The following is a 12,055-nucleotide window of genomic DNA, read 5'->3' on the forward strand; positions in this document are numbered from 1 at the left end:
TCAAAATATGTTATTCAACTACAACGATTCATCTATTTATATTCAAATGGTGGAAGTAGTTTCACACAAAAAGCCAACAAATAATTATTATATTCTTTAATTAGTCTTTCTGTTGACTTATACACACTAAATGAAAATTTAACTCTATAAATTTAATTATGTTTTAATATTTTAATTAGTAACTGAGCATGCACATTCAATACAAATTAATATAAATTTAATTATTTTTCAAATATAACTATGTATCCGTATAGATATAGCAGTTTTTTTTTTTAAATTGTGCAAAGTTGACCATCTATTAAATTAACTTTTGGTAGTTTAACGTGAGTTACTTGAATTTTTAATTTTACCTTTTTTTTGGAGTATTTTCTTTTTTATTTTTTTACAATATTTCATCTCATTTCGCTTTCTCCCCCATATTACCCCTCCACCACCTTCTTCCTCCTTCCATTTCCTTCTTTCTCCAAAACATAACCAACCACCGGAAGAACTATACTGGTTTTCTAGTAATGAAAGTATGTTGTCTGGACCTCATAAGACACATACGAAAAACTATATCTAAATTAATCAACCAATAATTGTTTCTTTTTCTTTAAAATGCTGTTATTTAATGATATTTTTTCGTTTTGAAAATGAATATTTTTTTCTTTTAACAATTATTATTACTCCCCTTAGTTAATCTAAAATTATTCTATAATTAAAATTAACTAAAAAAAATTAAAATTTTAAAATGTAAAAAGAAAATTTATAAAAGATTGAATATGTAATTATATTGTTTAATTTTTTAAGTAATATATAATCAGTTGTTCCTTTCATATTATTCTATTGGAGATGGTATGCTATAATTTCCAATAAGAGTTTCAAAGAGTTACTTTCCAATAGAAACATTATTTAATGTGAGCCCCCATGTACATGATGTTCTCAAAAACTCAAAAATGGTTATATAAGATCATTAGAAAATTGTAGAGTTACATGAGACACATTTGAAAATTATTTTGATTGAAAAGAAACTTATATAATCAATTCCCATGAAAGAAAGTTCTAACGAACTTTTATATATATAAATATATATATATTTCACAAAATTTATATAACTTCTCATAAGAATATTTCAAATTAAAACTGTTTTTGGTGTGGAATTAAGTCTTCTTGTCCAACTTCTTCATGTTTAATTGATTGCTCACAAATTGTCAAATTGATCTTTAAACATCAAGTGAAGATGTCAACAATGATACTGATGACTGCAATGCATTATCCACATACCCTATGCCATTTTTGTCAAGAGAATCCTGAGATGAAGAAAGATTAATGATATATATTATTACCTTGAATAAGAAAATGATCAGTTAAGTCAAAAGAAGATTAAGGAAAAGGGAAAAATGATAGGTCAAGTTCACCCCTATTTACAAGAGCATGTATCCCAATTTCCTCCTATCCTCTACCATCATATATGCTCACATATTGAAAGCAAAAGACTCTTTATATTCAAATTTGAAGGTGTATGTAAAAAGGAGACCATAGGTTGCTTATATAGCACTAGGAGCTGAAGTAGGTAGAGAAAACTAAAGGATATGGGACTTCGAGGCCTATGAGTCTAGACAACAACTCTTAAGGTTGTTTTAAGTCCCACATCTCTTAATTCTACAACCTCAAGGGTAGAATATACCTAACTCATCCAAAGATCAAAACTAAAACAACACATGAGATAACTTGCATTACAAGCAACTAAAAGGTGAAGAGACTTGTTTATTCTTCTTTCATTTAACTCCAAACTATGTGAAGTCACACATTGCTTGCACCTTAAAGAAAAGAAGAATATATAAGCTTCTTTACAACCAAACTAAGAGAAAGAAAGTAAAAAGGAAAAATACAAGCCATTTGAAACCTATACTGCTAAAGGCCAAAATACAAGCCATAAAACCTATTCTACTCTTTTTATTTCTTCATGTTTTATTTTAATCTCTTTATCCTTGCGCTATCTATGATCACATCACGTTGTCTCCCGCATCCAAGTCTTATATCTACACATGTCACGCTATGTAAGAACTCCTTCCTCAACTTCTAATCACATGATATCTTAGCTTATGTAACTTAGGTCACCAATGAAACAAAATGATCTATGATACAACATAAATATCGATACTTGATATCCAAATCAAACAACAATTCACATATTATCTCATATGTGTGATCATAAATCCATATAAGTTTCATCATTCTCATGTGAATTTCAAATCATTGCACATCTCACATATACATCTTGTCTCAATCAAAACTCATCACATAAATTACTTCATCTCAATTTGAATACTAATAAATCAAAATAATCTTCAATTGCATTAATATAATATCTAACTAAAACACAATAATTAAATATAAAAATCAGTAAAAGATAAATCATTTTACCATTTAAAAATATTTGAAAACTCATTTCTTTGAGGTTTGTAAAATATTCTTTTGCTCAGCTAACATTTGGTTCGCTCGACTAAAAGCCTCATAACAACAAGTGAATCTTGACTCACTATAAGTGATTATCTTACCTATAATTCACATGCATTGTGACACTTATATTGATTGATTATATTGCATATGCTAAGATTTTACTCTATTTTACCTAAAATTCAATATAAACATGTGTGGTAAATTAGTGCATTTCTGGATCACATTTTGTAGATTTAGAAGAAACAAAGTCCAATAGTGTAAGCCCAAAAATCATGTTTTAGCATTGAAAGACAATTTTAAGAAGATTCAAATTTTTCTTCCAAAGATCAGGTAGAGAAAATGGTGTCCAAGCCATGCGAAGAAAACTTCACCATAAAGTAATCTAAAGCACCCACCCAATTCTAGAGCTCAATCATGGAGGAAACTCACTATTGAAGAAAAGCTTTTGGGTTGAACATCACAAAAAAAGGGTTTAAGCTATGAGGATGCATGGAAGGAAAGCTCACAAGATAATCCCCCATGTTTGGAGCTACAACCAAAGACCCAAAACTCTATAAATTAAGGGGTAGACCACCCTATTAAGATATCCAAATTCTTAGTCTCTTTCTAGACTTTCTCTCTCTTCATTTGTAATATCTTTTGGAATTATAGGAGACATAAGATTGGGCAACAACTCCTAGGATTAATTATTAGAAACATCATGAGTTATTGAACGTCGAAGTGTTGGGATTGGATGTAGCTCTTTGAATTTATATACCGATATGATGTTTTATTGTTTTCTTAAGTGTTCTTTCATATGTCATTGATTCAATTTGCATTTCATGTGTGGTGAACTGACCAATCATCCATTGCATATATAACTCGAGTTAGGTGAAATCTAATTTGTCTTATACATTCAATTGAATCATCTAATGTTGTTAGGTGACAAACATGCATTTATATGTTTTAGTTGGTTAAAGAGTTTTGATCTTAAAGCAAAAGCCTTTTCACTAGGACGTGGAGAAGTCACCCTATGTTGGAATGCTTTTAGGCCCTAGGCTGTAGACATGGGTCTAGGATTACATTAGTGTACTTCTAGGAACAATGAATGGACCTTGTTAATCCAATAAAATAGTAACTGTGCAAAGGAACAATGTAGTGAAGTTTAATCCCAACACATTTTATATCATTGAGTCATTCGATTTTAACTTTGAATTTGGATCATCATCAGTTTACAACCAAACATTTATTTCACAAACCAAAATAACATCATGTGTTTTGTTAAAAAAAATTGATCAAATCCCTGTGGATACAACACTTGATACTACAAATGAATCAATGCACTTGTTGGTGTAATTGCTCCCAAATTGGGAGGTCATCACTCACCCAAAGAACGACCATTAGGGGATTTTATAAAAATTGTTTCATTGAGTGAGAATAAGGGTCACTTAATGACTCAAACACTAAGAGAGGCTTGCCCAACGAAACTTGACTAAACTAATAATCAATTCTCTTTAAGCTCTTAGGTTTTTTATAAAACTAATTTTTCTCAATAAGATATATTTGCCCGCATAACGAGTATGCATAATTCAGAAACCTAGAAGGACATATTTGATCATCAAATTATTTTAAAGTGAGTTTTTCTCTTCATTTTCTATGCCAAAAGTGATACATGCACAATAGGAGATTGAACCAATTTGACTCAAATAATCAAAATTTAAATTATCCAAAATACCGAACACAGTACAAACAAGTCAAACATATAAATTTTAATCAGTCCATTAAACCTTCATAAAATCAACATTTATCGATCATATCACTTCTACATTCGAATACTCTATCATAATTAATCTAGCTTCCTTAACATAAAATTTCTATTTCCAAAGCAAAATTTTCAAACTCTAAGCACTTAAAAAACTTAGGTAGCAAGAACAAGGTATCCAAATATAACATAATTTCAATATAGTATAACACAAGTTGAAAGAGGTACTTTTCTTAAGTACCTCATCAAAATTGATGACAAATCCATAATGAAATTGAGAGAAAAAGGTTTGTATAAAGTAAATAGAAACTTACTTTGTTTGAATGAAAATATGGTCGGTTAGAATTGATCCTTAAATCCTCAACTATAACTTAATGTTAAACTTTAACCCATTTATTGTTGGATTTAAGGTATGTCCGTAGATCAATTTTGTCCGGTTAGTAATAATAAAATTATGTTTGTTATTATTTATTTCATTGTGATATTTATTGAATTCATATGATAAGGTCCTTGATTAAAATTAAACACTTAATATTATAATAGAGATTATAATAATAAAAAATTAATTCTTATATAATTGTAATTTAAATTGTTTTTTATCATAAAATTATTGAGGATAAGACATCATTAACCCAAATAAATTAACATATGTTAAATGGTCTTTATTAGATAAAGATTAAAAGATCACATTTTTTAAATTACACATATAAATGGTATATATAGAGATATATGAGCATTGAACTCATTCAAGGATAATTGATATTGATTAATACTACCTTTGAATTTTCCATAAGAAATTCTTTTGAAGAAATATATAATATCCTGAAACTTGAGATTATCATTAAATTTTTGTGGGATTAACGATTAATCAAGGAAGAATCCATCAATCTTGATAATGAGTTTGAGCTCTATATAAATAAAGACCTTGGATAAAAAAAAGAAAGAAATTTCTTAAGTCATTCGCCATGTATTAACTTATTGGAATTTGACATTTATACCATATTCTAGAGTTAAAGATAAAAAAATATTATATTAATCTTGTACTGGTTTTATAATAAAAAATATTTCATACTTCATACTTAAGAAGTGTTGCTAGACGCCAACCTTGATGAATAAATTGATTATCGGTTTAGTAATTGTAACATCCCATAAAATACAGTAATAAATCATATATCATAGAAAATCACATATATTAATATATCAATTCAGTTTTTACAATTAAAGAAGTAGAGTTCGATAATGGCCGAACGGCCTTGAATCTACTTATACGAATATTACAGGCGTTCAATAAACATAGATGACCGAACGGTTTACAAAATATAATTACCGAACGGTCAAAGTAAGCAAAAGAAGAGGTTCGATCTAATACAGTATATTAACACGACTAAACTAAACATTTCAACCGAACGCACTACTGTTCGGCCTTCACTTCTACCTCCACTAGGTTCTCTTCAGCTAGGATTCCTTCCTCAAGCGTTTCTTCCAATAATGCATCTCCCTCTGCTCACATCCACACGGATGATCATTGCAAGGACAAGACGAACGTACAGATACAAGACAACACAATGAAAACGAAAGGGTAAGCTTATTGAATTTAATTCAAGTAAAACATACATTTCATACATATCAATCAGATCAATAATTCCCAACATATACTTTAATCCATTCATTAACTCAATAAATTCCTGATACTAGACTGACCGTCCGGACTGTATGAATTCTGTGTAGCTACGACGTTCGTGCACCCAGGTGGAATAGCTGGAATTCTCATCAGCTGCCACCCGAGGTTAGTCCGTTCCGTCCAAGTTACAGTTATGGACTAGGACCTCCTGTCATTCCCACACATGACATACTCCTCTCTACTTGAGAACGAGCACTCACGGAATATCAGGATGACCCGCCAGCTAAGCTTGCCACATTCATACTTTACAAATCTCACTTTCATCCAAGAGTCGTTCCTCCCTGGAACGCTCGTTAAAAATCCACAACCATAATTTCATTTATTATATCGTTCGCACATTATAGTTTTCCACATTAATATCAATTCAATCCTTCGTTCCACTTTCATAAAATGACGAGCGTTCAGCCTTCTTTAAAAATGAGGATGAACGTTAACACGATACAGAGGAATCCTCGTTTCTGAACAGAAGGAAACGAACAACTTTCCAATGACGGACGTTGTGACTACTTGAATCAGTTAAATGAACTGATTCTAGAACAATTCAAATGATACTTAGAATAATTTAAGTACAATAACTATAGATCGAATCCAAATGGATAGAGACACCGCAAGGTGTTTAGATACTGATACAGAGTACGATTTAATCAAAGAGACTAACCGCCAGTCAATGACCGAACGCGGTAATGGATATTTATTGAAGTTTTGGACGAACACTACTGAATTTTCAGACGAACGCTATTTGCACTCGTTTGTTGATTCAGGATAAGAACGAACGTTCGGTATAAGACCGAGCGCCACTCATATCGTACGCTTTGGGTCGAGACCCATCGCTGTTTCAAAATTATAGAAAGAGGGATTTATATAAGACGAGATGGTAAAGTTATATTTTTAACAAAATGACTATGTGTCCGAATGTGTATTTTCAAGCTTCTCAATTTCTCACACAACACTCAGGATATCTACGTTTGGCCGAACGCTCAAACGTAAGACTAATATAAGAGGGCGTTCGTCCTCAATAAGTATTCTTTCCAAAGGAAAGAATTATGTTTTTCAAAGGAATTACTAAGAATTTCATATTCAAAATCTTACTTACAGTAAACTCATTTTTCAGTATAAACTTTCATACATTTAACTACTCATATCATAGCACATTTCATAATTCTCATACATCATAAAAATCATATACCAAAATCAATTATCTCAGATCATACTTAATACCATTCACAAAACATTCATACAGCACAGTACAACACAAGAATTAAATTTAATAAGCTTCCCTTACCCGGATCAGGGTGAACGTCCTAAGAGAATGGTTTTTGCTTTGCCCAACTACAGCTTTCTACCCTCAACGATTCAGTCTAACCATAAGAATAAAGAAGAACTTAGATGATACCACTGCATGCAACACCAAAACTACGCTTTGCATGAAACCCGAAAACGAACGACTTGAGTTGAGGACTTACCAGATTCAGACTCTGAAACGGTTCGGTCCAAACTAAAGTTTAAGGTGCCGAGAGTTCTTCTATGGAATCTGAGAGATGAACGGAGAAGGAAAAGGGTGAATTTCGGTAGAGAGAAGAAAGAGATTTCTAGAGAGAAGGAGGAGAAAAATGGGGGTCTGAAGTTAGGAAGAAGAAGAGGCGTGCAGGAGAATGAGCAGAGTTTTTCAGAAATGATTGTTTTTGGTTTGCCCACGCCCCAAAAACGGACGTGCGTTCTTCTGCTGACACCTGCCCTCCACTTACTGACTTCAGAATGTTCCATTTTGACAAGTGGCGTGCATGCATGGAACGTGGAGTGGGTTTTTAATGCACTGAACGTGTGGCGTGGGTGCATTTATGAAAGTTAACAGGTGACTCAACAGTGCATTTACTGCGACGTGACAATCCCCCTAACTACAATTTTCGTCCTCGAAAATTAAGACTTACCAGGAAATAGGTGAGGGTACAAGTCCTTCATGGCGTCCTCTACTTCCCATGTAGAGTCGCCCGTCCTCTCGTCCCACACCACCTTCACTAACCGAACGTCTTTTCCCTTGTAATACTTAGTGCGGAGATCTACAACACGAACTGGCTTCATCTCGAACGTTCGGTCTTGACGAAGACGAACGTCCTCTAGCTCCAATATGTGCGAGGGATCTGCTATGTACTTCCGGAGTTGGGAAACATGGAACACCGGATGAAGGTTGGACAATTGGGGAGGCAAGGCTAGTTCGTACGCTACTGGTCCAATCTTCCTTTGGATTTGGTAAGGCCCAACGAACTTGGGAGATAACTTCTTTGATCGCATAGCTCTGCCTACTCCAGTGGTTGGATTCAGTCTAAGGAATACGTGATCGCCAGCTTTGAACTCTAACGGTCTCCTTCTCTTGTCTGCATAGGACTTCTGCCTGCTCCTTGACGTCTTCAACCTCTCTTGAATTAACTTCACCTTTTCAGTCGTTTGTTGAATGAGCTCAGGTCCAGTCAATACGTTCTCTCCTTCTTGAAACCAGCAAAGTGGCGTGCGGCACTTCCGTCCATACAGAGCTTCGAAGGGAGCCATTCCAATGATGGACTGGAAGCTGTTGTTGTAGGTGAATTCCACTAACGGCAATACTTCATCCCAGACACCCATGTGATCTAGGACGCACGTCCTCAATAAGTCTTCTAGCGTCTGGATAGTTCTCTCGGACTGACCGTCCGTCTAAGGATGATACGCTGAACTCATTTGAAGTTTGCTGCCCGGTTCGCCTTGTAAGGATTGCCAAAACCGAGAGGTAAATCTCGTGTCTCGGTCAGAAATGATACTGGACGGCACTCCATGTAGACGAACGATTTTCTTAATGTAGAGCTTCGCCAGGTTGGTCATTGACATCTTCAGGTTGACCGCTAGGAAGTGTGCGCTCTTCGTTAGACGATCCACAATTACCCAAATTGAATCATGATTTCGGACCGTGCGTGGTAGGTGGGTCACGAAATCCATGGAAATGTTGTCCCACTTCCATTCGGGAATTTCCAATGGTTGCAGTAGGCCGCCAGGCCTCTGGTGCTCCGCCTTCGCTCGCTGACAGGTCAAGCAAGACGCCACAAAACGAGCGATGTCACTCTTCATTCCCGGCCACCAAAATGATTTCCTGAGATCTTGATACATCTTAGTCATGCCTGGATGCATGCTAAGACGACTTTGGTGACCTTCTTCCAGGATGATCCGCTTCAGCTCTCCATCATTTGGAATACACGTCCGGCCTTTATAGCGTAAGAAATTGTCCGTCCCAGTGTTAAATTCTTTTGCTTGATCTGTGCCGAGTGCTCTTCTGATCTTCAACAATTCTTCATCTTCCAGTTGTTTTATTCTGATCCGGTCAAATACGTTACTGGATATCCTAAGGTTACAGCATTTGATGTTGTCCAGTTCCAATTTGAACTGTAACCTTAGGTCTCTAAAGCTCTCCACCAAGCTCAGTTCACGCACCATCATGGACGACACATGTACCACTTTTCTGCTCAAAGCGTCCGCTACCACGTTCGCCTTCCCTGAATGGTAGAGTAGCTCAAAATCATAATCCTTTAAGAACTCAAGCCACCTCCTCTGCCTCATATTCAACTCCTTCTGATCAAAGAGGTACTTGAGACTCTTGTAATCGCTGAAGACTTGGAAAGTTGATCCATACAAGTAGTGTCTCCAAATCTTCAAAGAGAAGACGACCGCTGCCAACTCCAGGTCGTGTATGGGGTAATTCCTCTCATGTATTTTCAGCTGCCGTGAAGCGTACGCCACTGCCTTCTTCTCTTGCATAAGAATGCAGCCCAAACCTTGGTGAGAGGCATCACAGAAGACTTCAAATGGTTTGGCCGTGTCCGGAATAACTAGCACTGGAGCGCTCGTCAACTTCCGCTTTAATTCTTGAAAGCTGGATTCACACCGATCGGTCCAAGCGAACGGGTGGTCTTTCCTAGTCAGCTGCGTTAACGGTGCTACTATCTTAGAAAATCCTTCTATGAAACGTCTGTAGTAGCCCGCGAGTCCCACAAAACTCCTAACTTCAGTGACCGAACGTGGACTCTCCCAATCCAAGACCGCTCGTACTTTTGCAGGATCAACTGAGATACCTCCAGCTGATACCACGTGGCCCAAGAACTGCACTTCTTTCATCCAAAACTCGCACTTGGACAACTTAGCGTACAACTCTTTGTTTCTCAAAACTCCAAGTACCAGCCTCAAGTGCTCTTCATGTTCTTCACAGCTCTTGGAGTAGATAAGGATGTCATCAATGAACACCACCATGAACTTATCCAAATACGGCCTGAAAATGCGGTTCATGTAGTCCATGAAAACAGCTGGGGCGTTCGTCACACCGAACGGCACCACTACATACTCGTAGTGTCCGTAACGAGATCTAAATGTCGTCTTCTGAATGTCTTCTTCTTTAACTCGAATCTGGTGGTAACCTGATCTCAAATCTATCTTTGAAAACACGCTCGCACCATGTAACTGATCCAACAGGTCGTCAATTCAAGGCAGGGGATATTTGTTCTTGATGGTCAGCTTATTCAATTGCCTATAATCAATACAAAGCCGAGAGTTGTCATCTTTCTTCTTCACCAAAAGAACAGGCGCTCCCCACGGTGATACGCTCGGTCGTATGAACTTTTTGTCCATTAACTCTTCAATTTGCTTCTTAAGTTCAGCCAACTCCGCTGGTGCCATTCGGTATGGTTGAACAGAGATGGGTGCTGCAGTGGTCACCAGATCAATGGTAAACTCAACCTCACGAACGGGAGGTAGTCCGGGCACTTCATCCGAAAAAACATCTGGGAACTCACTCACAACCAATCGTCCTCCACTGTGTTCGTTGTTGGACGATCGTTCAAAATTCACATCTCCAACTTCCTTGTCTTCGTGCGTCATTATCAAAAAGCAGCTAGTGCCGTCCATGATATCTTCTTTCAACTGACCAAGCGTCACACTCAAGTCTTCTTCATCTTCTTCAGGAAAAATTAATTCCTTAGCACCACAGTCTATGAGAATGTGATTGGTAGTCAGCCAATCCATTCCCAAAATCACTTCTAACTCCTTGAGAGGCAAACATATGAGGTTCACCTTATATCTACGCCCTTCTATCTCAATAGGACATCTAACGCACATAGTAGACGTCCTAACCTCACCAGCTTCTGGGGTTGACACCACCAAGTCAAACTGCATTTCACTCTCTGCTAATCCCAATTTCTCAACGCACGCCTTCGAGATGAAGGCGTGTGTTGCCCCCGAGTCATACAACACACAACAAGATTTTCCATGAACTAAGCAGGTACCGGTGATGAGCGTACCTGAGCTTGCTGCTTCCGCTCCCGTAATTGCATACACACGCCTAACAGCTTGGGCTCGACCACCTCTCCCTTGCTGGGTCCTTCCAGTGTTCGGTGGCCTCATAACAGCGCGTCCGCCCATATTGCACTCGTTCTCCAGATGGTCGTTTCTCCTACATCGAGTGCAATATTTTCCTCCAACCAACTGAGGGCATACGGATTTAAAATGAGGTCCCCCACATTGAAAACATATGACTGTCCCCTGTAGTCCTGATTGTCCAGCAACCACCAAAGCTTGAGAACCACTAGACTGAGCTGGACGAGCGTACGATGTCCTATTCCGATTCAGGTTCGTCCTTGATAGAATTGGTCCTCTGGTTGCTTGTTGCTTCTTCTGTTGTTCTGCCTCAGCCATATTTTTCTCCAATACCTTGGCCCTCTCAACCATTGTAGGAAATGACCGAATACATAAGCTAGAAATTAACACCTTCAAATCACTCCTCAGCCCATTTTCAAACTTTCTACACTACCACTCCTCACTGGTCGCCATGGTATTGAAACGAACCAAGTGCTTGAACTTGTTCGTATACTCAGAAACAGACATTCCCCCCTGTACCAACTGTAGGAACTCCACCTCCTTGGCGAAACGAACACTGTCTGGAAAATACTCTTCATAGAATTTGTTTCTGAACACTTCCCAAGTAATAGGACTATGAGCGTCCGTCAATATAGCCCTCACGCTCGCCCACCAGTGGCTCGCTTCTCCAGTCAGAAGATATTCTGTGAAAGCCAAACGCTTTTCATCCGGGCACCTCTTTGCATTATAAATCTTATCCATGTCACGCAGCCATTGATCTGCCTCATCAGGAAGGCACGTCCCACTGAACTTGGCTGGGTGATGTT

General features: G+C 37.1%; 1 protein-coding gene across 1 annotated transcript; it reads right to left on the reverse strand.

The window, feature by feature from the left end:
* Nucleotides 1-8,784: 8,784 nt before the first annotated feature.
* On the reverse strand, nt 8,785-11,600 carry LOC128194658 (uncharacterized). Its single transcript, XM_052870215.1, has 5 exons — nt 11,174-11,600; nt 10,449-11,056; nt 9,659-10,337; nt 9,008-9,379; nt 8,785-8,909 (listed from the first exon to the last, which is right to left on the reverse strand). The coding sequence occupies exons 1-5, from the start codon at nt 11,598-11,600 to the stop codon at nt 8,785-8,787; spliced, it is 2,211 nt and encodes a 736-aa protein (XP_052726175.1).
* Between the last annotated feature and the right edge of the window lie 455 nt (nt 11,601-12,055).

The sequence above is a fragment of the Vigna angularis genome, chromosome 11 (assembly GCF_016808095.1).
Source record: "Vigna angularis cultivar LongXiaoDou No.4 chromosome 11, ASM1680809v1, whole genome shotgun sequence".
In the NCBI taxonomy this organism is placed as follows: domain Eukaryota; kingdom Viridiplantae; phylum Streptophyta; class Magnoliopsida; order Fabales; family Fabaceae; genus Vigna; species Vigna angularis.